The sequence below is a fragment of the Canis lupus genome, chromosome 20 (assembly GCF_003254725.2).
Source record: "Canis lupus dingo isolate Sandy chromosome 20, ASM325472v2, whole genome shotgun sequence".
In the NCBI taxonomy this organism is placed as follows: Eukaryota; Metazoa; Chordata; class Mammalia; order Carnivora; family Canidae; genus Canis; species Canis lupus.
In genome coordinates, this window is record NC_064262.1 from 40,509,233 (window position 1) to 40,536,841 (window position 27,609).

At 44.8% G+C, this 27,609-nt stretch overlaps 1 protein-coding gene across 2 annotated transcripts; it reads left to right on the plus strand.

The window, feature by feature from the left end:
- The first annotated feature begins 623 nt into the window (after positions 1-623).
- SLC25A20 (solute carrier family 25 member 20) lies at positions 624-27,503 on the plus strand. 2 transcript variants are annotated; one of them, XM_025455779.3, is made up of 9 exons: positions 624-879; positions 6,152-6,244; positions 10,987-11,114; positions 15,042-15,132; positions 24,253-24,370; positions 25,076-25,148; positions 25,494-25,603; positions 26,086-26,210; positions 26,655-27,503. In XM_025455779.3, the coding sequence occupies exons 1-9, from the start codon at positions 775-777 to the stop codon at positions 26,715-26,717; spliced, it is 906 nt and encodes a 301-aa protein (XP_025311564.1). In that variant the 5' UTR covers positions 624-774; the 3' UTR covers positions 26,718-27,503. The 2 variants fall into 2 exon arrangements, with proteins under 2 accessions (XP_025311564.1, XP_025311565.1); XM_025455780.3 differs by lacking the exon at positions 624-879 and adding an exon at positions 1,038-1,172.
- Positions 27,504-27,609: the final 106 nt, after the last annotated feature.

Sequence of the window (27,609 nt, forward strand, 5' to 3'; positions counted from 1 at the left end):
GCTATTCCTCTTCCTTTCCCTCATTCTGCTGGAGCCACAAAGGCCTCTTTGTGGTTCCTCAAACGGGCCAGGCACAGCCCATCTCAGGGCTTTTGCATTTTTTTTTCCCTCTGCTCCTTAGGTCCCTCACCCTCCACCCTATATCTTTGGACAGGACTCACTCTCTCGCCTCCTCAGTGAAACCCTCCCTTACCTACTTAAAATTGCCTATTACTCGCCCCCGCTCCCCCAAACTCTCTAACCCTCTTTCCAGGTTTTTCTCCATAGCAGTTATAACCGCTTGATACACTATGCAGTTTTCACTTATTTATCTTTGTTATGGTCTGTAAGCTCCACAAGGACGGGGACCCGCGTCCTGAGCTACCAGCTGTGCCCCGAGCACCTGGAGGGACGCCTGGAACATGGCAGAGCGCTTTCGGCTTCAGCGGAGTGATTAGAGAACCGGAGCCCGGAAAATATTCACGTCGGGGAAGACTTCCAGGAGGAGTAAATCTAACCGCCGGCACCGCCACACACCTCCCACGAGGCGTGGGGCCCGGCTCCGCTTCCTCAAACCACGCCCCTCCGGGAGGCGTGGCTTACACCGGAAGCCGCCCTCCCCAGCGGAAGCCGGATCCCGCAGCCTAGGCCCTCCTCCCAACCTGTCACCAGCTCTTGCCCCGCCCATCCGAAAGTGGGTGAAAGGTCGGCGCTGCCGGCGCTGTAGCTGGGGCTGTGGAGCAGAACCCGCCCGGAACAGACCGACACAGTGCCGGCGAGGCGGACGGACGGACCATGGCAGACAAAGCGAAGCCCATCAGCCCGCTCAAGAATCTGCTGGCCGGAGGCTTTGGCGGCATGTGCTTGGTATTTGTGGGGCACCCGCTGGACACCGTCAAGGTGCGAGGTGGCTGGGGCGCCGGCTGGAGGGAGGAGGCCCCGGGCGGAGCGCAGAAAGCAGTGTCCCCCGCGAGGCGCAGCCCGAGATAGGCGCGGGGCCCTTGGGAGCTTACATGAAAAGTCTAAGGAATCTCCCTTTCATTCTTTCCGGGGATCGGGGGCGCGGGGAGAGTTGTTCCTCGCGCCCCAAGAGCCGACAGCGCAGAGATAGCAGCCTCTAACCGTCCATCAAGGGTTCTCGTTTAAAATTCTCTCTCCTGCATCCTCTCCTGACCTGCGGCACTTGTTTGAGGGTAGGAAAGAAAAAGCGCCTCCCCAAAGCTCTGATTTGCAGCAGACCTTATAACATTAGTAGCAGGATTGAAGCAAAGCACCTGGTAAAGCCCTCCTCAGGAAGAGAGCTAGGCAGAGGCGCAGTTATTCTAGAGATGTCTTTTTTTTTTTTTTAAGATTTTATTTATTTATGAGAGACAGAGAGAGAGAGACATAGGCAGAGGGAGAAGCAGGCTCCATGCAGGGACCCCGATGTGGAAAGCAGGCTCCAGGCAGGGACCCCGATGTTGGGACTCGATCCCTGGACTCCAGGATCAGGCCCTGGTTCAAAGGCTAAACCACTAAGCCACCCAGGCGTGCCTAGAGGTGTCTTTTGACACAGTCCTCTGGGTCCAAGGTTTCCCCATCATCATCTCCTCACTCTCCACTGCAGAGGGAGGGGGCTGGCCATCTTCAGCCTATAACCTTCCATTAGCCTGATGGGCCTCCTGTGGGAGGTGATGATAACCTGAGATTGAGTCCCTCCCAAGGAAAGCAAGTGACTGATTTCGCCCAGGGCCAGGATGATCCTCGCAACTCCCATGTAAGGAAGCTGTGGTCAAACTGAGACTCTAGGAAGGAGGAAACTCATCAGGGCTTGTTCCCCAGTCTTCTGCACATCATGCCTCAATTCGTTCCCCTGCAGCACTTTTAGCAAGGCCTGCCTGAAGACCAAAGTCCATGCCTTGTGACTTAGCATTCAAAGCTCCATGGGAGTTTTTTTGTTTTTGTTTTTATTCCATGGGAGTTTTCTAACCTTATTTCTGGACACACATTTGGAGGAAACTGACAGATCATGTCCAGGGTGGGCCTGTGGGGAGCAGACCTGAGTCTTGTAGAGTGGGAATTCTATGTAGGGGACTTATTAGAATACTGGTTGGATTGTTTCCACAGGGGATAGCTTTGGGGATACTTCCTCTTGGCAGGTTTGGGCAGCAAACTCTTTGCTGCCTTTTTTCATCTGGAGGAAGAGCCGGAGTCATTTTGCAGCAAGATTAGGATTAAAACCAGGCTGGTTAGGGCACATGAAATCAGATGTTTATTCAGCTGATAGTAAATGTTGTTTGCATTAGTGCTTCCCAGAAAGTGGTTTAGGCAGCACTGTCTAGTAAGAGAGAATTGATTGGTCTCTCTTCCTACTGTTGATCCATGTAGCCAGACATCTTATTAGTTCCAGGCATTTGGGACCTCTCTTAAAAGAAAACAAAAACCCTTATTTGCTGCCTTATACAAATGTTGCTCTTACTTCTGTATCCTCTTGCCCTTCCAATAGATGTCACTCTCAGGAAGAGCCCAGGAGGTGATCTCTGTCCTGATGTGTGAAAATGTTCCCTGGCATTTTTATCAGCCAGAAAGTCTCTTTTTGGTTTAAACAAAACCACAAATTTCTGATTGCAGTCCTTTTGGCCTCAGAGATCCAAATGGAAACCAGTCAAAGCCTGGCCTTACGGGCACCTTCAAAAGTCCAAGGCCACTAGTTGTGGCCTGAGAAGGCAAGAACTGCGGTATTTGAGAGTTGGAGCTTGGAAAGGCTATATGGCAGGTGGCTAAGGGCTGGCTGAGTTCTGATTGGAGAGGTAGAGAAACCCAGACATTCTGGCTGCGAGGAGGGCAAGAGTGAAGGCAGATACAGGCTTAGCAGTGGGAGTCAAGCTGTAAAATAAGAATGAGGTACTTTAATGTTCTTACTGGCTTGGGTGGCTGATGTCATGATGGAACAAGGATGAGATTTACCCAGAATCACAGAAAGGGATCATCAGTTGTTTTTTTTTTTTTTTTTAAGATTTTATTTATTTATTCATAGAGATTCAGAGAGAGAGAGAGAGAGAGAGGCAGAGACACAGGCAGAGGAAGAAGCAGGCTCCATCCAGAGAGCCTGACGTGGGACTCTGGGCTGCAGGCGGCGCTAAACCGCTGTGCCACCGGGGCTGCCCCATCAGTTTTTTTTTTTTTTTTTAAATTTATTAGAGACACACACAGAGAGAGAAAGAGAGACACAGGCAGAGGGAAAAGCAGGCTCCATGCAGGGAGCCTGACGTGGGACTCGATCCTGGGTCTCGAGGATCGTGCCCCGGCGCTAAACTGCTGGGCCACCAGGGCTGCCAGGATCATCAGTTTTGTTTTTTTTTTTTTTTTAATTTTTTTTTTTTATAATTTTTATTTATTTATTTATGATAGTCACACACAGAGAGAGAGAGAGAGGCAGAGACACAGGCAGAGGGAGAAGCAGGCTCCATGCACCGGGAGCCCGACGTGGGATTCGATCCTGGGTCTCCAGGATCGCGCCCTAGGCCAAAGGCAGGCGCTAAACCGCTGCGCCACCCAGGGATCCCTAGGATCATCAGTTTTAATCCACTTCTTCCTCCCTGAGGGAGGTTGTGCCTGACCATGGAGGATCTGAACGCCAATATAAGGGATTTCAGATATAAAGCAGTGGGACCCTCTGGACATTTCTACTGTTCTGTCCTATAAACTGAGACTTGCATGTCCTCTGCATTGCCTAGAGAGTGATTTCCTTATTGTGATGTGTAAGGCCCTAACAAATATAAGAATAGGAGATTCTAAAGAAACAGAAACAGCATGCTGAAAATGGTATCTTGAAAAGGTTAGTATGGTAGCAACCTGAGAAGGACTTGGAAGCAGAAGAACTCTGAGCAGGAAAAACAGCCAGGAAATAGACTGCAGAAGTAACCAAGTGTATCAGTTATCTATCACAGTATAACAACTTACCTCAAAACTTAGTGATATGAAACAAGAAGCGTCATTAACTCTCACAGTTTTTGTGAGGCAGGATTGGCAGTTTAGGCAGATAGTCTGGTTGAGGATTGCTTGTGAGGTTGCAGATGTTGGCTGAGATCCAGGATGTATAGAGAACTCTTACAACTCAGTAATAAGGCAAACAAGCCAATTAAAAAGTGGGCAAAGGACTTAATATTCAGTAAATATTAAGCAAATTTATAGGGACAGAAAGTAGATTAGTGATTCCCAAGAGCTGAGAGAAAAGAGGAATGGGGAGTAGCTACTAATGGTATGGTGTTTCTTTTCTTTCTTTTTTTTTTTTTTTTATGATAGTCAGAGAGAGAGAGAGAGAGAGAGAGAGGCAGAGACATAGGCAGAGGGAGAAGCAGGCTCCATGCACTGGGAGCCTGAAGTGGGATTCGATCCCGGGTCTCCAGGATCACGCCCTGGGCCGAAGGCAGGCGCTACCGCTGCGCCACCCAGGGATCCCTGGTATGGTGTTTCTTTTTGGAGTGAAAGAAGTATTCTAAATTGATTGTAAGGAGGGTTGTACAACTCAAAATACTAAAAACCATTGAATTGTGCACTTTAAAAGGGTGAATTTTGTACTATGTAAATTATATCTTAATAAAGCCATTACAAAAAGTACTGAACCAGATTGCCTGACTGCCTTAGTTGGTAGAGCATGTGACTCTTGATTTTGGGGTCATGAGTTTAAGTGCCATGTTGGGTGTAGAGATTGCTTAAAAAAAATACTGAAACAAAGACAGTGCACCTACCCTGCTGCCCCCACCCCAAGACATTATCTGGGACTGTACTCATCTGAAGGATTAGCTTCCATGTGGTTCATTCACATGCTGGCAAGTTCGTCCTGGCTGTGTCAGGAGGCCTTCTTTCTTCCACACATGGCCTCTCTAGGCTGTTTGAGTGTCCTCATGACTTGGTGGTTGACTTCCCCCACAGCGGATAACCTGAGGTAGAGACAGGCAGAAGCTGGCCTTATCACCTAGCCTTGGAAATCATATAGCATCAATATCACCACACTCTATTTGGCAAAAGTGAGTTCAGTGAGTTTGGCACACATTCAAGGGGAGATTAGGACTCACTTTGAAGGGGAGAGTATCAAAGAATTAGTGGACATAATTGAAAACCACTATACTGGGTATGGATGGGTTAGAACTTGCACCAGGAGAGGACTCAGACAAAGAGGAAGAAATCAAGATTCTGGAAACATCTTGAAGGACTACTTCAACAGACTTGGTGCCCATGGCATAAGAGCAGTGGAAGTAGTCAGAGGTAATGCTATGATTTCAAATCCTGAGAAAGGGGTGGCTAGGTGGCTCTGGCACAAATGGAACATTCATAAGGAGGGTAAGATTCCAGAAGTGATTTGAGTAGGGAGATCTTCAGCAGGCAGTTGGAAGTGTAGCCCTAAGAATGGGAAAGAAGGTCTGGAGATGACCAAGTGATAGTTATCACTGAGCAGAAGCTAAAGCCCTGCAATCTGAGTTTTCTGAAAGGGATTGTGGATCAGGTGGGTAGGGAGCTAAGCCTTGAAGAATGCCTAGAGTGGAAAAGGCAACAAGGGAGGGAGGTGCAAGAGGGGAGGTTTCAAGAAGAGATAGTTTGAAGCATTGGATACACCAAAAGGTCAAGAAGGATGAGGAACAAAAAAAGTAGGATTAAATCCATCAGGGAGGGAGGTGCAAGAGGGGAGGTTTCAAGAAGAGATAGTTTGAAGCATTGGATACACCAAAAGGTCAAGAAGGATGAGGAACAAAAAAAGTAGGATTAAATCCATCTTAGTCCAGAATGCCTTTGTGGAGTGCTTGACCTAACCACCAGCATGTCACCACCAATGGAAGGGGGTGGTGGCTAGAGCTGGAGCTTTGCATTAGCCAGGTCTTACTAGCACATCACTTGCACTCCCTAAACCTAGTCTTCTCATCTGTAAGCTGGGAATACTTGTCCCACTGAGTCACTGTGGGATCTATTGGTAAGAAATAAATGATGGAAGTTAACTGGATGGGGGGGAAGGGGGGGAAGCATGCTACTCCTGACTTGTGAGTGCAGAGTTTGAATAAAATGGAAGAAAAAGAAGTCTGAATCTAGCAGGTTAAGTGAATGCTGAAGACATGTACACAAGCTCAGCTTTCTCTGTTTGGAGTTTGGTAGGCAGTTTGTTTCTGGGAGATGACTATGTTTTAACTTCTGGTTTTAGGTCCGACTGCAGACACAGCCCCCAAGTTTGCCTGGACAGCCTCCCATGTATTCTGGGACCTTTGACTGTTTCCGGAAGACTCTTGTTAGAGAGGTATGGTATCCAGGTGCTGGACATTCCTCTTAATCAGAGAACCAAATTCACAGAATTGGTTTATTATCCCCCTGGGGGAATAGAGTGACTTTCTGCAGAGGTCTAGCCCACAGCTGTGGCTGTCTCATTGTGCAGTCCTGTGCCTTCCTGTTGTTGTTCTGGAATCTTTGATAGTTCCAGCCACTGTTTTATACGGAAGACTAAAGCTAATAAAATGGTTCTCTTATTTGAAAGGCAGAATTAGGGGTGCCTGGGTGACTCAGCCAGTTAAGCGTCTGTCTTTGGCTCAGGTAATGATCCTAGAGATCAAGCCCCATGTCATGCTCCTTACTCAGCAGGGAGCATGCTACTCCCTCTCCCTCTGCCTGCTACCCCCCCCCCACCCCGCCTTGTGCACTCTCTGTCAAATAAATAAATAAAATCTTTAAAAGAATGAAAGGCAGAATTAGACCACAAGGAATTAGTGGGGAATGATTAGAGATGTAAAATGGAAGAAAATGCAAATCTGGATCAGTTGGTTCAATAGAGGTTAGTGTCAGAAGTTCATGTAAAGTCTTTGGGTGCCTGGCTGACTCAGTTGGTGGAGCATGTGATTCTTGATCTCAGGGTCATTAGTTCAAGCCCCATGTTGGGCATGCTTAAAAAAAAGAAAAGAAAAGAAAAGAAAAAAAAAAAAAAAAGGTAGTCAAAAAGAAGTTCATGTAAAGTCTACAGGAAAAGCAGCCAGTCTGGGGAACGGTGAGAAAGACCAGTGAATCTACAAACCCCTAGACAAAGACACTAAATTGGTTTGGGGTTATTGAATTACATAATAGCTTTTTAGGTATTTCTTAGAGTGAAAACATGGGATTTATTTATTTTTTTAATTTTTTTAATTTTTTATTTATTTATGATAGTCACAGAGAGAGAGAGAGGCAGAGACACAGGCAGAGGGAAAAGCAGGCTCCATGCAGGCAGCCCGACGTGGGACCCGATCCCGGGTCCCCAGGATCACACCCTGGGCCACAGATAAACCGCTGTGCCACCGGGGCTGCCCAAAACATGAGATTTTATTTTATTTTATTTTTAAGATTTTATTTATTCATTTGACAGAGAGTGCACATGCAAAGGGAGTGGCAGGCAAGAGGGCAAGGCAGAAGCAGGCTTCTCACTGAGCAGGGAGCCGATGTAGGGGCTTGATCCCAGGACCCTGAGATCATGACCTGAGCAGATGCTGAACCAACTGAGCCACCCAGGTGCCCAGAAAACATGGGATTCTTAAAAAGTTTTTTTACTTTTTAAAGCGATATTAATCACTTCAATAGCACGAATATTAAAAGACCTTGTTGAGAACTTTTCCTTTGCTTCCTAAAATGTAACTCTTATATTAATACTCTATTAAATATATAGCCCTTAGTACAGAAATGAAGAAGTAGGTGTCACCCAGATAAACAGAGGATGCTGGTAAGTGATGGACTCAGCCTTGGGAGAGTTGTTCCCAGGGTTCCTGCAGTACCCATGCCTGAGATGGTGCTGCCTTTTCTTCTATAAGGCATTCATTCTTTCCTCTGTGTTGCCCAGAGTAGTGTCTGATAGAGGCTTTAGGCTTTGGGTCTGCTCAGAGTCCACTGCCCTGGTGAAAGAGAGGCAGGATTACCTGCCTCTTTGTCAATAAACACTGAGTACCTGTTTAGTGGCTTGGCAGGGTGCTGGGTCCTGGGGGCCCAGTGAGAATGACTGTATAAACCCAACTCCTTGCAGAGTTAAATAGGCTTCCTTAGTCCATATGTTTGCATGTCCCTGGTTTTTGCTGTGCAGGCTGAGCACTCTGCTTCCTGAAGCTGCCAGAGATCTTGGTGTTGCATGGAGGTGGGTGGGCCAGCACAGTGGAAGGAAGGCTAGTGGAGTTGTCAGGAGGCATGAGCTTAGCCCCTTAGGATTTGGGTATCCTTCTCAGCCCAGTTGGGGAGCTGTGGGCTTTGGAAGCACTTTATCACATGCTGCTTTTGTAGATCCCCCTTGGAACCTTCTTTTTCCCCTTTACTCTTTCCTGTTTATTGCTTTTGCACTTTGTCCTCTGAGAGTCTGCTTACAGTCTGTGGCAATGTTAGGCCTTTGCAGGATCCAGCAGTGCCAACTGGTATAGCTGGCCCCTTTAGTTTAGGAAAGAAGACTGGTTGTGAATGCCCAGAATCTGTAGAGAGACAGGTTCTTCAGCCTCTGACTGGAACTTCCCAGTGTGTAGCACCACTCTATTTATCCTACAGCTCTCTCTCTTAATTTAATTTAATTTAATTTAATTTAATTTAATTTAATTTAATGTAATTTAATTTAATTTTAATTAGAGAGAGAGAGCTCTTGCAAGCACAAGCTGAGCTGGGGTGGAGGGTGAGCAGAGGGAGAGGGACAAGTGCACTGAGTGTGAGCCCAACTTGGAGCTCAATCTCAAGACTCTAGGATTAGGGACTTGAACTGAAATCAAGAGTTCAGTACTTAATGGACTGAATCACCAGGTGCCCCACCTGTAACTCTCTCTTAAAGAACAGCTTTTTTACAAGATTTTATTATTTGAGAAAGAGCGAGAGCACGAGTGGGAGTAGGGGGGAAGGGCAGAGAGAGAGGGGGAAGCAGACTCCCTGCTGAGCCCACCACCTAGAGTTATGATCTGAGACAAAGGCAGACACTTAACCGACTGAGCCACCAAGATGCCCCAAGAACAGCTTTAATATATTTTTTTAAGATTTTATCTATTTATTGAGAGAGAGAGAGAGAATGCCTGAGTGTGTGCGAGCAGCAGAGGAAAGGGAGAGAGAATCTCAAGCAACCTTGTGCTGAGTGCAGATCCCATGACCCTGAAACCATGACCCAAGCTAAAACCAAGAGTTGGATGTCTAAGGGACTGAGCCACCCAAGTTCCCCCTTAATATTTGGGGTTTGTTTGTTTGGTTTTTAAGATTTTATTTATTTATTTGAGAGAGAGAGAGAGAGAGAGAGAGCGCTACATGAGCAGGGGAGAGAGGGAGAAGCGGGCTTCCTGCTGTGGGGCTTGATCCCAGGACCCTGAATGGAAGGCGTACACTCAACCAACTAAGCTACCCAGGTGCCCCTAATATTTGTATTTAAAATTATTCCTTATTCTGTTTTGAAGTGATTCAAGCACTTGAGTTTGTTACTAAAAGGGCTGTAACAGAGTAGTAAAATGATTTATCCCCTCTTTCTCCAATTATTTTCAGCTCTTCCAGTTATTTATGCTGTTTCTACCTAAATAATATACATTTATTACTATATTTTATACATTTTTATATGCTTTAGCTACCTGTTTGTAGCAGATGATTTTAACTCTTACATTCCTTTATTCCTTCTTTCTGCCCTGTCCATACAATTTTATCATGTTTTCTGGTTTAATCAAATTCACTGCTTTCATATTTACAACTTTGTATGTGTGTTTTTTCTGTTAACTAAGTAACATACTATGAGGTGCATTTTATTTCTTGTGCCACTTTTTGTTTTTATTGAGGTTGGGTTAGTAATTGTATCAGTTTCTTTTGCTTGTGTTTCTTTGAATCTTGTCTCTGTTACCCTGTATCTGAAAAGCTCTGTGGCAAGTACCTTTCTGTTTGGTTTTCCACACTGCCTAAACAGTTAAATCTGTTGTCCCACTGTGAGTTGTTTTGCTTTGCTTTTCTTAGAAACATTCCTTCTGAAGTCTTCCATCCTCATACTCCCTTGTAGACTGGCTTCTTTCCAGATTGACAGGACTCAACACCATCCTGGTAACCCCGTTCACCTCTCTTGGGCTGAACCCTTGGTTTCCTGAGTCCAAATCTTCCTCTTCCCTGGTTTACCAACCATGTTTAGTTGGGATATCAATTTGTCTATTTACTGGCTACTGATATAGTTGATTTTATCACCAAACTGTATGAGTGAAAATTGATGTGCTGTCTTACTATTGTTTCTAACAAAAACTCCACGTCTCGGGTAGCTCAGAGGTTGAGTGTCTGCCTTCAGCTCAGGGCGTGATCCCGAGTCCTGGGATCGAGTCCTGCATCGGGCTTCCCTCAGGGAGCCTGTTTCTCTCTCTACCTATGTCTCTGCCTCTCTCTGTGTTTCTCATGAATAAATAAATAAATAAAATAAATAAATAAATAAATAAATAAATAAAATCTTAAAAAAAAACAAAAAACAAAAACCTCCATGCCTTAATACATGGAAAATACAAAAATATCCTAATTCCCTGTTATCTTACCTCAAGTAAGTCAGATCACTTTGTACATCTTGTTTTTTAGCCTACTTTTTTTAGTGGTCTCTAAGTAGACTTAGTAGATTCTTCTCATGTTACAGCATGATTTAATGGCTGTGATAGTCCATTTATGGAATTCCCATCATTTGTCTTGTTAGTGTCCTATTTGGGAGTTTTTTGGTTTATTCCAAAAATTTTGGGAGCTTCATATTGCCTGGTGTCATTCTCTTTTTACATCTCTTAGTATTTTCTTAGAATAAATTTCTAGACAGAGAATTTCCTGATGAAAAGGTATGCTGCATATTGCCAGATTACCTTACAGAACGAAAGCTGTTTGCAGTTTCTTCAGCAGTGTGTAAGAGGACAACTATTTCTGGTGTTTCCTTCCTACTTAAAGCTGTCTTTGCTTGAAGAAGAGGTGAAGGAAGGAAGCCACAAGTTAGAGGACACATTGCTTTCCTGTTTCAGAAGATAAAGGGTAGTTGTTTCTATAAACAGTTTCTGCTTCTGTGATTCCTTACAGGGCATCACTGGGCTATATCGGGGCATGGCTGCCCCCATCATTGGGGTCACTCCCATGTTTGCTGTGTGCTTCTTTGGGTTTGGTTTGGGGAAGAAACTGCAACAGAAACACCCAGAGGATGTGCTTAGGTGAGTACTTACAGGTCTGGAGCTCTTGAAGTTGTTCTGCCTGATGATGTGACATGGGTTAAAGGAAAAAATCTTGGCAGATAAGGAGTGGCTTTCTTCCCGGACCCCTAACACTGGCTCCTGGTTGCCCCACATGAGGCAGGTACTTGAGTTTCTTTTGCTCTGTGAAGTAAAGGGGGAAAGAAAACAACCCAGAGCCCTCCCCATCCTCCCTACCAGCTTGTCGTAATTTCTTCTGTGAAATAGTATCACTTACTGGAGATACTAGTGATAAGTAATAAGACAGCGTTGGGAGGTGTGACTGCTACAATGTGTATAAAATTCCATGAACAGGGATCCCTGGGTGGCGCAGCGGTTTGGCGCCTGCCTTTGGCCCAGGGCACGATCCTGGAGACCCGGGATCGAATCCCACATTGGGCTCCCGGTGCATGGAGCCTGCTTCTCCCTCTGCCTGTGTCTCTGCGCCTCTCTCTCTCTGTGACTATCATAAATAAATAAAAATTAAAAAAAATAAAATAAAATTCCATGAACAGTACCTGAGGCTGCAGTAATGACAACGGTAGCCTTGTTTCCCATCACTTGGTTGGGAAAAGGGAAGGCTTGAACTTTTGTTTTACATCATTTTAGTAACATGATTATAGTTATTTCAGTTACTGGTTTTTCTGTTAAGTGAAATAAATTAGTAATTATTTAATTTATAAATTTATATGTTAGTATACATTTTTTCATAAACTTTAAAGAAGTTGGATTTGGGTACGAAGAGGCAGATGAGTCAGGATTACAGCTCAGAATTTGCAAAGTAGTTAATAAAAACATCAACTTTGGGACGCCTGGGTGGCTCAGCGGTTTAGCACCTGCCTTCCGCCCAGAGTGTGATCCTGGAGTCCCGGGATTGAGTCCCACGTTGGGCTCCCTTCATGGATTCTGCTTCTCCCTCTGCCTCTCTCTGTCTCTAATGAATAAATAAACAAAATATTTTTTTTTAAAATCAACTTTTTAAAAAACTAAACGTTTTTTAACTTTTAATTGAAATATAGTTGATGCGGTATTAGTTTCAGGTGTATAACACAGTAATTTGACAATTATATACATTATGAAGTACTCAGCATGATAAGTGTAGTTACCATCTGTCACCATATGAAGTTATTACATTTATTATTGACTGTATTATATTCCCTGTGCTGTACTTCACATCAGACCAGCTTCTTGGGATGCAAAGGAATTCTGAATGGAAATGTGGAATGGCAAGGTGGCTCAGTCTTGAGACTTGCAAGGTGACAATTCCTGGGAGGGGCTGCAGGCAGTATAGAACCCACAAAACCTAACCAGGCTTGGGATCTAGTAGCTTGAGGGAGGAAATCCAGGGTGCTGTGCAGTTGTTTTCTGTTATTACTTCAGGTCAGAGCATGCTGACTAAGGGTCTAGGACATAGATAGAGATGCTTGTTTTTTGTTTTTTTGTTTTTTGTTTTGTTTTTGTTTTTTTAAGATTTTATTTACTTATTCATGAGAGACACAGAGAGAGAGGAAGAGAGAAGCAGGCTCTATGCAGGGAGCCCGACACGGGATTGGATCCCAGGGATAGAGATGCTTACAATGTGAAACTATTTCTGGAGTCCTTGTGACCCTCCAAATGTGTCCAGCTTCTATAAATAGCAACAGGTGGCCACAAATGTGGATGTGTATAGGGTCCTTTTGAAGCTGTGTTTGATTGTTGGTAGGTCCAGGTAGGTCCAAATGTCCCATGGACACATGTCCTCTCTGAGCACCTGGTCTTCTGGCTTATGTACCAGCTCGTAACTGTATCAGGACCATGCACTAAAACCTCCAATGGGGTCATTGTTAGTACTTTGGCCTATAGGTTATGTTCCTTGTACAATCAGATCAGCATGCAGAGAAACACTTTCTGCTTGAGCAAAGGTCAAGACACTCGGGACCCCAACCCCATAATCCGGCCATCTTTTAAATTCTGAACATCAGCCTTGCCCCGTTCCCCTCCCTGCAGTGGTATTTAGGGACACTGTGAAAATGAGTATTACTAGGACCATGGAGTGGACACCCAAGAGGTCCAGACTCACAGATGCCACCCTGGGGCGGGGGGTGGGGGTGGCAGAGTGGGCCAGGCAGTCACAGAATGTCTACAGAATACCCTGTGCACACAAAGAGATCCCATTTAAGGGAAAGTCCTTACTCCCAGGAGATGGGAGTGTCCCTGACCTGGGGTATGGGCATCCTGCAAAGAACAGAGCATGTTGGTCTCATGAGGGGAAGTTCAGTTGTGGAGAGGACTCTTCTTGGGGATAATAATGTGAACTGAGACTGTGAAGGAGGCCATGCATGAAAGCAAGTCTCTTGACTGTAAAACAGTCAACCTGTGTGTTAGACCTGCATGCCTGAGGTATATGTGTGATCTCTACCTGGGGTGAGATTAAGAACAAACCAGGGCTGTTGAAACTGATACCCTGCCTGGAGGGAAGGACCTGCATAGATGTCTCTGTACCCCCAATTTGACACCTGCTCTCTAGATCTTGGACTCCTAGTTGGGTGGGGCCTGCCTGAAGGCTCAGCTGTCAGAGGGTGGGGGTCAGGAGGGACCTGAGGTACTGGCAAGTAACTGAAGCTTTTTAGCAACATATATATATATATATATATATATATATATATATATATATATTAACTTGCAGGGGCTCTGTTGAAATGCTCATTGTAGCTTTGTGCTCCACTGTGTCCTGGCCACCCTTGGTTTTTGTTGTTGTTGTTGTTAAGATTTTATTTATTTATTTATTTCTTCACGAGAGACACAGAGAGGCAGAGACATACAGGGAGAAGCAGGCTTCTCACAGAGAGCTCGATGTGGGACTCGATGCCCGGACCTGGGATCACACCTTGAGCTGAAGGAAGATGCTCAACTGCTGAGCCATGCAGGCGTCCCTCCTGGCCACCCTTGTATTACTAATCCCAGAAAGAAAAGGAGATGACAGCTATACAGGCAGCTGTGCGCTATAGATGCTTGGAGTCCCAGAGTCCTCTGAATACTTGGCATGGTTCATTCTTTGAGAGCCAGGGTGAGGATCTGTATCTCTGGCCACTGGGGGACCATTCCCTGCACAGAGGGCCACAGAACCCATCATGCCTATCTGGGTACCATCCCTGTCTGGGCCTTTCTCAGCATCTTATAGCATAGTCCTTGCAACTGTCCTGGCTGCCCTTCAGCCTTTGGAGGTGGCCACCCTCCCCCACCCCCGCCACAATGCTTGTCCTGCTTGTGTCTTGACTCAGGACGTTTGTGGTCCAGACGAAGTGAGATTGAAGGGGAACTGGGGTTGATCGAGACCCAGATCTTGAGTTAGAAGCTTTTTTCCACAACAACTCTGAATTTGACAAATGGAGAATCAGGGATCCATGAAGCCTGAAGACTTGTCTGTAGTGTCTGTGTATCACAGGCCCAGGGGAGGGAGCTGTATCTCACTGTAAAGCTCCTTCCTTGGGTGAGGCCAGCTGAGTGTGCAGCTGACCTTGACCACGTTCATATTGTTCTTGGCATTGAGAAATTTGCCCTGGGAAATTTGATATCAGAATACACCTAGAACTTGGCTTTTGTGCAAGATATAACACTTGTGCTGGGCTCTTGTCTAGTCCAAGTGCTTCTTTTTTCTTTTTCTTCTTTTCTTTTTAATTTAAATTCAAGTTAGTTAACATATAGTGTAGTATTGGTTTAAACAATACAATGTAGTGATTCATCACTTAGTATAATACTCAGTGCTGCTCATCCCAACAAGTGCCCTCCTTAATGCCCACCATCCATTTAGTGCATCCCCTGACCCTTAGTGCTCCTCCCCCCACCCCCCGTCATCCTCTTTGCTGGAATTGCCTCTGTTCTGAGTGGTTAGTCACAGGTGCTTGCTTCTGGTTTTTGTTTTCAACACAGCTACCCCCAAATATTTGCAGCTGGGATGTTATCTGGTGTATTCACCACGGGAATTATGACCCCTGGGGAACGGATCAAGTGCTTGTTACAGGTAAGGGTGTGATTTGGGGTGGGAGGATGTGATCTGCGGGGAAGTGGCTAGCTTTTTCCATTCAGTATGCAATTTTGTGTGGATGTTTATGTTCACCCTTTATAAAGGCTTCAGGTCAGGTGTGCAAAACAGTTTCAAGGTTTTCAGGAACATGGAAGCAGTTGTAGTAGAATCAAGAACCAGGACAGTATAACAAACCAACCAAAATCTCACACCTGTAACGTGTCATTCCAGACTTATCCACTCTTACTAACAGCTACTTCAGGAACTCAGAAAGGTGAGTCATGTCTCTTCAGAGGTGGAAGGGAGGCTGCTTCTGCCCAGTGTATCTTGTGTCTCTACCAGTTGCCCAAAGGCTCAGTGCCCTTGGAGTGCTTAGCTTCTTCACAGGCCAAGTGTGTGAACTGGCTGCCTGCCTTTCCACACAGGGCTCCTTTTATTTATTTATTATTTTTAAAAGATTTTATTTATCTATTAATGAGAGAGAGAGAGAGAGAGAGAGGGCAGAGACACATACAGAGGGAGAAGCAGGCTCCATTAAGAGAGCCCTAGGTGGGACTCGATTCCTGGACTCCAGGATCATGCCCTGGGCCAAAGGCAGATGCTAAATGAGCCACCCAGAGATCCCCCAGGGCTCCTTTTAAAACAACAACAACCAAAATTACTGCTTTTTTCTTCTAATGACTAAAGTAATTTAACACGCAAATTTTTTTTTATAAAGATTGTATTTATTTATTCATGAGAAACACAGAGGAGGAGAGAGAGGGGCAGAGATACAGGCAGAGGGAGAAGCAGGCTCCACACAGGGAGCCCGACGGAGGACTCTATCCCGGGTCTCCAGGATCACGCCCTGGGCTGAAGGTGGTGCTAAACCACTGAGCCACAGGCTGCCCTTAACACACAATTTTTGCTAGAAAATTTTCATAATGCAGAAAATCACACACACAAAAAAATGTATTTATCACCTGTGATACCATCCCACTGTTAGGCTTTCTGTCTGAATTCTTCTAATCTTTTTGGTAAACACATATGTTAAGAAATGTTAACGCTTGGGCAGCCCCAGTGGCGCAGTGGTTTGGCGCCTCCTGCAGCCCAGGGTATGATCCTGGAGACCCGAGATGGAGTCCCATGTCGGGCTCCCTGCGTGGAGCCTGCTTCTCCCTCTGCCTGTCTCTCTCTCTCTCTGTGTCTCTATGAATAAATAAATAAAATCTTAAAAAAAAAAGAAATGTTAACTCTTAAAATTGGGGTCATATAATGCATTATTTATGTAACCAACTTTTTTCACTTGATGGTACCTGATTTTCCATGCGGTTATTTTTCTCAAACATCATGTTATTATTTCATTACGTGGCTGTCACTTACCCAATAATCTCTTATCTGGGGGCATGACAAATTATATACGATAGTGAAGATCTTTGTAAAGAAGTTTTTGGGGCAGCCTGGGTGGCTCAGTGGTTTAGCACCACTTTCAGCCCAGGGCGTGATCCTGGAGACCCAGGATCGAGGTAGGCTCCCTGCATGGAGCCTGCTTCTCCCTCTGCCTGTATCTCTGCCTCTCTCTTTCTCATGAATAAGTAAATAAAAATTTTTTAAAAAAGAAGTTTTTGCGTGTGTACTTGATTATTTTCTTAGAATAAATGTCCAGACTTGAAATTATTATGTTTCAAGGTGTATACTTTTTAAAACAAGATTTATTTTATTTTTTTATTTTTTATTTTCTAAGATTTTATTTGTTTATCTATGAGAGACACAGAGAGACGCAGACCAGTCCTAGAACTAATAAGAGAATCAGAAAGGTCACAGGACACAAGATTAATATATAAAAGTCAACTGTATTTCTATAAACTAGCTATGAACATGTAGATAACAAAATTTAATTACAGTACCATTCACAATGCCATTTTTCAAAGTCAAAAGAGAGAAAAGACTTAGGTGCAAATATAAGAAAACATGTACAGGCTTCACAGTCCTGATGAAAGAAAGTAAAAGTTCTAAACAAATGGAGAGACATACTATGTCTATGGATTGGAAGACTCAAAACAGTATCAATTCCATCCAAACTGATCTATAGGGACGCCTGGGTGGCTCAGTGGTTGAGCATCTGCCTTTGGCTCAGGGCATGATCCCGGGGTCCTGGGATTGAGTCCTGCATCGGGCTCTCCACAGGGAGCCTGCTTCTCCCTCTGCCTGTCTCTGCTTTTTTTTTTAAGATTTTACTTATTTATTCATGAGAGAGAGAAACAGAAAGAGAGGCAGAGACAGGTAGAGGGAGAAGCAGGCTCTTCGCAGGGAGCCTGATGTGGAACTCCATCCCGGGACTGGGATCACGCCCTGAGCCAAAGGCAGACGCTCAACTGCTGAGCCATCCAGGCATCCCTCCCCTTTATTCTTGAAGGAGATTTTTGTTAGACATAGGATTCTGAGTTGACAAGTCTTTTCTTTCAGTACCTGGAAGATACTGTGCTATTTCTTTCTATCATCCCTAGTTTCTGCTGTCATTCTGGTTTAGGTAAGGTGTTATTTTCCTCTGGCTGCTCTTAAGATTTTTTCTTTTCTTTTAGAAGGAGAGGAGGTATAGAGGGAAGGGTAGAAAGAGAATTTTAAGCAGGCTCCATGATCAGCGCAGAGCCTGATGTGGGGCTCGATCTCACAACCCTGAGATCGTGACCTGAGCTAAAATAAAAAATCAAATGCTTAACTGAGTTCCCCAGGTACCCCAAGCATTTTTTTTATTTATCTTTAGTTTTCAGAAGTTCATTTGTGATATGTCATTACATGGATATATATGGGTTTTTCTGTTTAGTATTTTTTTTTAAGATTTTATTTATTTATTTACAAGAGACACACACAGAGAGAGGCAGAGACACAGGCAGAGGGTGAAGCAGGCTCCATGTGCCCGATGTGGGACTCGATCCTGGGATTCCAGGATCACACCCTGAGCAAAGGCAGACCCTCAACTGCTGAGCCACCCAGGCATCCCTTCTGTTTAGTATTTGCTCAACTTCTTGAATCTATGTGTTTATGTTTTGCCACATTGGTAAAGTTTTGGAAAGTTTTTGGCAGTGATTTCTTTTTATTTATTTATTTATTTATTTATTTATTTATTTATTTATTTATGATAGTCACAGAGAGAGAGAGAGAGAGAGATAGGGAGAGACACAGGCAGAGGGAGAAGCAGGCTCCATGCACCGGGAGCCCGATGTGGAATTCGATCCCGGGTCTCCAGGATCACGCCCTGGGCCAAAGGCAGGCGCTAAACCGCTGCGCCACCCAGGGATCCCTTTGGCAGTGATTTCTTCAAGAATCTTTTCAGTCCTGTCCTCTTTCCTCCTTTCCTTTTGGGATCCTGAGGCCACAAATATTAGATTTTTTTTGTTGTTGTTATAATCACACAGGTCCTTGAGGTTCTGTTCAATCTGTTTCAGTCTGTTTTCTTCCTGTTGTTCAGATTGAGTATTTTCCATTGTTATGTTTTCTGGTTGAGTTTTTTCCTCTCTTGCCTCTGTTTTGCTCTTTAAAAAAATTTTTTTTAATTTATTAATTTGAGAGAGGGAGAATGAACAGGAGGGGCGGTGCAGAGGGAGAGGGAGAAGCAGACTCCCCGTGGAACAGGGAACCCTATGCAGGACTTGATCTCAGGACCCTGGGATCATGACCTGAGCTGAAGGCAGAGGCTTAACTGACTGAGCCACTCAGGCGCCTCTTTGGATCTTGAGTGAGCCATCCATTGAGCTTTTTATTTTGGTTGTATTTTTCTCTTCCTTTCTTTTCTTTTTCCAATTGCATTTTTCAATTATAGGGTTTCCATTTGGTTCTTCCTTACATCTTCTATTTCTGTGCTGAGACTTTATTTCTTTGCTGTGGCTTTCTGTATTTTCATCTGCTTTAAGCATATTTATAATTACTTATTGAAGGATTTTTATCATGGCTGCTTTAAAATTAAAAAAAAAAAAAAAAACAAGGAAAACAAAACAAATCTTCATCACATAATAATGGTTGTCTTAGGGATCCCTGGGTGGCGCAGCGGTTTAGTGCCTGCCTTTGGCCCAGGGCGCAATCCTGGAGACCCTGGATCAAATCCCACGTCGGGCTCCCGGTACATGGAGCCTGCTTCTCCCTCTGCCTATGTCTCTGCCCCCCTCTCTCTCTCTGTGTGACTATCATAAATAAATAAAAATTTAAAAAAAAAGATTATATTTAAAAGAAATAATAATGGTTGTCTTACCTTGGTGTTGTCATCTGTTGCTGTCTTTTTTCTTTCAGTTTGAGATCTACCTCATTTGGGGTATGATGAGTGATTTTTTATCAAAACTAGTTATTTGGGGATCCCTGGGTGGCTCAGTCTGCCTTCGGCCCAGGGTGTAATTCTGGAGTCTTGGGATCAAGTCCCACATTGGGCTCCCTGCATGGAGCCTGCTTCTCCCGCTGCCTATGTCTCTACCTTTGTCTCTCTGTGTCTCAAATGAATAAATAAATAAAATCTTAAAAAAAAAAAAAAGAAAGAAACCGGTTATTTGCATATTATGTTGAGATTGTGGATCTTATTTAAGCTTTCTGTTTTACCCGGCTTTCTCTGACTCTTCCAGCAGGAAAGGAAAGGTTACTGCCTTGTTACTTCCAGGTGGAGGTAGAAGTCTAGGTTCCCAGGGCACCTGGGTGGCTCAGTGGTTGAGCGTCTGCCTTTGGCTTAGGTAATGATCCTAGGGTCTTGGGATTGAGTCCCACATCAGGCTTCCCATAGGGAGCCTGCTTCTCCCTCTGCCTATGTCTCTGCCTCTCTGTGTCTCTCATGAATAAATAAATAAAATCTTTAAAAAAAAGTCTAGGTTCTCTACTTGGTCTCTGTTGGCACCTCAGGGTGGGGCACTTTTTACTGCTGGGTGGGTGTGGGAGTTCCATCGTTTCCACTGACCCCATTGGATAAGAGGTTACTGGTTACCAGCTGTCAGGGATGAAAGTCCTAGTTCCCTACTTGGCCTTCTCTGACTCCACCCTGGCAGCATGTTGGGAGGCTTGTAATAGCCCTGCAAGGGTGGAAGTCTAAGCTCCCCACCTGGTGTTTGCTGGTATGGATGGGAGTGAGGCCCCAGGTTCCCCCCCCCCCCATGGGGTATGGCTAGAGTAGAGTGTTTATTGTCTAAAAATTTTTAATCTTCTAAGATGTTCCTTTCCTGGTCCTTTGTCTAGAGAACACAGATTTTTGTTGAGGTTTCTTTTTGGTCTATGCTTGCTAGCATTCCTGGACTGCCAATTTCCTCAGCTCCAGGTCTGAGATATATCAAAAAGAAAATCCAAGAAACTTACCACCATGTCATTCCTCAAGTTCAAAGGCCCCTAGCCAGTCTCTCTTTTTGTCCAAACTTTCAGAGTCATCTCATGTTTGTTTCAAAAATAATGTCTAGGGATCCCTGGGTGGCGCAGCGGTTTGGCGCCTGCCTTTGGCCCAGGGCGTGATCCTGGAGACCTGGGATCGAGTCCCACATCGGGCTCCCGGTGCATGGAGCCTGCTTCTCCCTCTGCCTGTGTCTCTGCCTCTCTCTCTCTCTCTCTCTCTCTCTCTCTGTATCTGTCATAAATAAATAAAATATTAAAAAAAAATAATGTCTAGAGTTTTTGGCAGCTCTTCCTGCCCATGAGTTCTGTCCACCTTTAATAAAACTACCTTTTTCACACTGAAAAAAAAAAAAATCTAAGGTTTTTTGTTGTACTTTAGCAGGAAGGATAGGGAAAAGTACTTCCTAGAAGTGAAGTATATTGATTTGACTAAGGGAATATTTGTTTTCAGTAACTGTATCCATCAATCATTTCCATCATGGCTTTTTCTTTCTCCATTATGTCTGAAGTCCTTTCCTGCTCCTAGACGAAACAATCCCTATCCATACTCTTCTCTCGAATTCCTCTTTTTTGGGGGTGACTACTTTATACCTATCCCTTCTTCTCAAATCCCTACCCTCTCAGCAGATAACTTGGCTTTCTATTTCACTGAGAAAACTGAAACCACCAGAGGAAGACTTCACCAGATGCCCTTCACCACCTCCACCCACCCCTCTGGCACCTGTTATTCTACCCACAGCTACCTAGCTTGTTTCCACCAAGGATGGCCCATACTTCTGCTAGATCCCACCTCTTCTTTATGTCCTGAATTCTATCTCCTTTTACCCATCTGTAAACCTCACTTCAGTAGTTCTTCTTTCTTTCTCCCTTCAATATAGATTTTTACTCTCCACTGGATTGTTCTCATCAGCAGTAAAAGCATAAACATGCTGTGTTTTCACTTTAAGAATACAACTCTCGGGGATCCCTGGGTGGCGCAGCGGTTTAGCGCCTGCCTTTGGCCCAGGGCGTGGTCCTGGAGACCCGGGATCGAATCCCACATCGGGCTCCCGGTGCATGGAGCCTGCTTCTCCCTTTGCCTATGTCTCTGCCTCTCTCTCTCTCTCTGTGACTATCATAAAAAAAAAAAAATTTTTTTTAAAGAATACAACTCTCTATTTTATTTGCCACATCAATTTCTTTGCTTCATGTCTTTCTTCCCCCTTAAGTCAAAACTCTTTGAAAACATTTTGTGTGTGTGTGTGTGCGCGCGCGCGCGTGTGTTTTGTACTCCTCGTCTATAGCTCCTCTTCTCTAATTGGTAAACCCACTTGAGTCTGACTTTTGCCTCACATATCCAACAAAAGTATTTTTGTCAAGGACGCCAATGAGCTTTATACTAGTCTAATGTTCAGTTCTTAGTCCGCATCTTTCTTGATCCATTGGTAGAATTTAACTCAGCTAATCCCCTCCTCTTACTTGAAGAGCTATTTTCATTTGGGTTCTCTCCCGATTTTCCTCCAACCTACTTGGCTGGTCCTTTTCGGTCTCCTTTGTTGATTCATCATCATCTTCTTGATCTTTTAACATTCATGCTCTATAGGGCTCCTTTCTACTACATGCATTTCCTTGATGATTTCTTTTTTAGCTTGTGATTTTATTTTATTTTTTTTGGTCTCGTAATTTTTAGATACCATATATATGCTAATGATTCTCCAGTTTATATCTCTAACTCAGGCTTTTCCTGAACTCCAGATGAGTTTATCCAACATTTCCATTTGGATGCTAACAGGCACCTCAGAGTTACCATGTGCAAAAATGAACTCCTTGTCTTCTCCAATAATTGTTCACCTACAACCTTCTGCAGCTCAGTTGGCAGCAACACCATCCTTCTAGGTGTTCAGCTCTAAAGCCCAGGAGTCATCCTAGATTCCTCTCTTTCTGTCACTGTACATATCCCATCTGTTAAACAGTTAAGCTTGCTTTATTTTTTTTATTTTTGTTTTTTTTTAAAGATTTTATTTATTTATTCATGAGAGGCACAGAGAGAGAGAGAGAGAGAGAGAGAGAGAGAGAGGCAGAGACACAGGCAGAGGGGGAAGCAAGCTCCATGCAGGGAGCCTGATGTGGGACTCGATCCCGGGTCTCCAGGATCACGCCCTGGGCTGAAGGCAGGCACTAAACCGCTGAGCCACCCGGGCTGCCCCAAAGCTTGCTTTAAATATATCCCAAGTCTACCACTTCTCATCCCTCCGTTTCTAGCTACATTGCTCCAGGTCACCTTCATTATGTAATAGAAGATTCTGATAATATGTCAATTCCATACCAATCCTCTTTGGCCCCTCATGTCACTGTGAGTCAGCTCTAGATCTCTGGTCACGTGGGTCTCCTTGCTATTCCTCAGATATGTGAAGGTTTATGTGTGCCTAGATCATTTGGGGAAGTTTTTTTTTTTTTTTTAATAAATAAGATTTTATTTATTTATTCATGAAAGACATAGAGAGGCAGAGGGAGAAGCAAGTCCCCTGCAGGGAGCCTGATGTGGGACTCGATCCCAGAACTCTGGGATCACGCCCTGAGCCAAAGGCAGATGCTCAACTGCTGAGCCACCCAGGTGTCCCCCGGAAGTTATATATATTTTTTTAATTTTTATTTATTTATAAAAAAAAAAAAAAGAAAAAAAAAATTTTTATTTATTTATGATAGTCACTAGAGAGAGAGAGAGAGAGAGAGGCAGAGACACAGGCAGAGGGAGAAGCAGGCTCCATGCACCGGGAGCCCGATGTGGGATTCGATCCCGGGTCTCCAGGATCACGCCCTGGGCCAAAGGCAGGCGCCAAACCGCTGCGCCACCCAGGGATCCCGATTTTATTGCTATTTTGAATGGGATTCTTTTCCATTATCTTCAAATTGTTATTGCTGGTACGAAAGAACATTATTGGACTTATATGTTTATTTTGTAAATGTTTCTCCTTGGTATTGCTAAAGCTTAACTCTCCAGCTTGCTGTGGATCTTGCATGGGGTTCTTTCTCTTGGGGTTCTTTCTCTCAGATCTTTTCTGGGATTATCCCTGCCTGCCTTACTCAAGCTCTTAATCTTTTAGGCCCTGAATCCCTGAAGCCAGTATGGGGGCCTCTCCATCACTCTCCCCTGGCTCTGTACAAGACCTCTATCCCAGCACTTAGAGCTCAGAATAGCCATTTCCTTATCACCTTTCCTTAACCAAACTTCATGATCAGTTAGAGCTTGGAATGGATTTGGTGCTCATTTGTTGAAGGAATAAGTGAATGACTGAAGTATTTGTCTCCCCCTTTCTAGACCTTCCAACTAGCTTTATTGGGAATGCTCTTGTATTTGAGAAAGTTCCTCCACTTATTTTCCAACTCCCCTGTTGACTTTTTTCTTGTCAATGTGTGCATACTTTGTGATATTTTCTTTTTCTTTTTTTTTTAGATTTTATTTATTTATTCATGAGAGACACACAGAGAGAGACAGAGACATGGGAAGACATGCAGAGAGCCCAATGTGGGACTTGATCCTGGGACTCCAGGCTAAAGGCAGACGCTCAACTGCTAAGCCACCCAGGTGTCCCACTTTATGATATTTTCATGTAACCTTATTTCCTAATGATATCCACCAATATTCTATGTTCCAAATAACTATCAGTTTGATAGTGAAGTCTTTCATTGGTCTAATGCCTCATCACCATTTCCACACTCACCTTGTAATCTTCTATAACCTGCTGAGTCTGTTGACTTTGATATTGCTGCTGCTGACTTGATGACTTTTTCCCTCCTTCTCAGATTCAGGCTTCTTCAGGAGAAACCAAGTACACTGGGGCCTTGGATTGCGCAAAGAAGCTATACCAGGAATCTGGGATCCGAGGCATCTACAAAGGGACAGTGCTCACCCTCATGCGAGGTAACCTTTTATGTTTTCCACCTGAGGTCACCTTGGGGGGGCTCATCTGAGTTAAATCTGCCACAGAGGGATCCCTGGATGAGCTTTGGCACTGTACAAGCCATACCTCTGACAAGGCTGGCATGATGTGTCCTGGTTTTAGACAGTCTCACCCCTGGCCAGCATGGACACAAATGAGGCTAGGAAGACTCTGTCTTCCTGGCAGGCTGGCCCTCAAGGATGTAAGTCAAGACAGTGGCAGTTACAGGGGAGTGGCAAATAGATTGAAATCATGGCTGGAGGGATGAGTGGGAGGAAAGAATGACTAAGGACACTGGAGCTTTCCCTGGTTTCAAGAGGCATGGTCTGTTGGGGTCGCAGTAGGAGAGACAGCCATGGCCTTACCCCTGTCCTGACATGGCATAGAAGCTTGGAGGAAGGCCAGAGACTAGCTGTAGTTTGTAACTTGGAGAGGGTGTGTCTGTGGGAACCACTTGGGGGATTTTGAAGGTGAAATGATGTTGTGTGTGTTTGTGCCCACTCACACCAGTGCTTGTCCCCAAACAGCATCTAATTACTGCAAAATGATGACTGCAAACAGGAGGTGCTACTGAGGAACTTCCCAGAAAACTTTCAAAGAGCCAGCACTAAGCTTGGCTCTTCTAAGTTTTAGAAATCTGTGAGGATTTTATATCATTTACTTTGCTTCTTTCTGGCCCCTAACAGATGTTCCAGCCAGTGGGATGTATTTCATGACATATGAGTGGCTGAAAAATATCCTCACTCCAGAGGGAAAGAGGTGAGGAGAAGAAAACTTAGAGGCCACTTTGTTCAGTCATGGGTTGGTTGGCCTTTCCTGTGGATGGGTCTGAAGGCAGAGTGGTTCTGGCTCCGCATCTACTTTCTTCCCCTTGCTGCTGAGACCCAGCTAACACTGCTGACTTTGTACCTCATCTGCTGGAGCAAGTATGTGAAACAAGTTCATGAAACCACCTTCAAGGAGTGGCAGCTGGCATGTCACGGGAGCCCTGGCCTTGGACCTCCTCCCTTCTCTCTGTAACTGCCCCACCTGCCATGGGAGGGATGGTCTGAATGCTGTGCTCACAGCCTTTGTCTGACTGGGACTGCGGTTGGTGTTCTGCAGTGTCAGTGAGCTCAGTGTGCCTCGGATCCTGGTGGCTGGGGGCATCGCAGGGATCTTCAACTGGGCTGTGGCAATCCCCCCGGACGTGCTCAAGTCCCGCTTCCAGACTGGTTAGTGGAGGGTAGTGGGGCAGATGAGGGTGGAGTGGGTCCCAGAACTGGCTGCCCCTGGGGTGCAGAGCTCTTAGGGCCCTAGAGATATTCACTCTCCATAGCAGCACCCAGCATCGGTCTGACCAACTTTTTCCCTTGCAGTCATTTCTTTCCTGGAACCCTAGACTTATTTCCCATTGGCCAAAACACAAAATAAGTGAGATAAGCAGTCAAATGAACTCTGCTGCCTTCACATGACCAGAAGGACTGTTTCATTCTTCATTCTTTTTCATTCGCTCAGCATCAGTCCAGACACTGAGTCTGTTTGTCCCAAGGTGAACTGTGTTGTCTGTGGACTGGTCCCAGATGACCTAAAGGGTGTCCTCTTCCTGATGCTGTGACTCTGCAGGAAGACTTGACTACAAAATTGTCCCCATGCGGGTCACCATAGGCAGGTCAGGAAACTTCCTAAAGCCTTAATAGTTGGATTCCACCCACAGCACCTCCTGGAAAATATCCTAATGGTTTCAGAGATGTACTGAGAGAACTGATCCGGGATGAAGGAGTCACATCCTTGTATAAGGGGTTCAATGCAGTGATGATCCGAGCCTTTCCAGCCAATGCGGTGAGTGGAAGACAAGGGCTGTGCTTTACCTTCAGAGCTTAGAGCAGGGTGCAAGGTCTAGGCGGGCTGACTTTTGCTTGTTCCTAGGATTGGATCACTTTTCCCCAAATTCCACCCTCAACCAGAGCTTCCTTATTTGCTTCTTTTCCTGAAGCTTTAGGAGGGGTTGCTTTTGGGATTCTTTGAGGGGAGGGGCTTTGATTTCATGACTTGGTCATCAGAAGTAGACAGTTGTGAGACATGGATTTTCTTCCCCTCTTAGGAATAAAAAATCACAGCTTGATTCCCTGATCTGGGGTGGGAATGAAATTGGGGAACAGTTCTGATCAGAACTAAAGTTAGGGAAGGGTTCTGGTCCTGACAGGGTCAACCAAGCATGATGGTAGGATCTCTGTGATAGTCACAATTCCTGTTAGCTTTTCTCTTCCTTCTAACTCCTTTTAGGCCTGTTTCCTTGGCTTTGAAGTTGCCATGAAGTTCCTTAATTGGGCCACCCCCAACTTGTGAAGCTAAAGGCTGTTTGAGGTTTCTGGATAACGGAAGCTATTACGGAAGAGGAGCAATCGGCAGGACTAGGCAGTCCTGAAAGGCAAAGGGAGGGGAATGGTGGGATCAGAGCTCTGTACATGGACTTGTTGAGACCATTGCCTTAATGACACCCTCTACATGGATAACTTGGTGTGCCATTTTGAAACTTGAATTTACTCATGTCAATTTACGGGATCTCAAGAGGATTTGGAGGTGGAATAAGTAGCTTCTAGACCAGATTCCAGCTGTGGTCAGAGAGCTGTCTAGTGGTTGACTAAAGGCCCTTCTGTACCCAAAATATTACTCCAGAAAGAGGAAATCTTGGCTTCTCACTGGAGACACTATGCATGTTTTCAACCAGCTGACCAAGAGCTGGTGTTTCCTTTGATCCCTACTCAGGAACACCCACCTGATTTCCAGAGTGTCACTTAATCCTGGTCTGCACATGGGGATGTGGAGCTGAGGCCCACATCTCTCTGTCCAAGTGTACTGGGCAAATGTGCCTGGGGCATATAGCCCCTGTTAACAGTCAGTTTTTTTTTTTTTTTGAATGCATGCAAGAAATAAAAACTAAAACTATAGTAACCTAATTTGCCAGGAGTAGATGAAGAGCTTTCCCTCCTACACAGTGAGGAGGATTTTGAATCAACACTCCTCGCCTGCTGAGATAAGTGACAGGGGTGTAGGAAAAGCTCTTTTTACACATTATTTTCTCATGAGAGTGCCCTATTTTAACAGGAAACAATAAATATTGTTTCTAATTTTTGCATTGTGTGAAATTATTTTGATTCTGGGTCATTTCAGCAGGTAGCCTGTGGCCTTGGTGGAGGCTGTTAGGGATCCATAATCTCTCCTTGATGGCTTCAGGCAG

Excerpts from the sequence above, each read along its gene's own strand:
- SLC25A20 (XM_025455779.3), top strand. The coding sequence starts at position 775 with ATGGCAGACAAAGCGAAGCCCATCAGCCCGCTCAAGAATCTGCTGGCC. Across the intron at positions 880-6,151 it reads ACCCGCTGGACACCGTCAAG|GTCCGACTGCAGACACAGCC; the intron begins GTGCGAGGTGGC and ends TTCTGGTTTTAG. Across the intron at positions 25,604-26,085 it reads CAAGTCCCGCTTCCAGACTG|CACCTCCTGGAAAATATCCT; the intron begins GTTAGTGGAGGG and ends TTCCACCCACAG.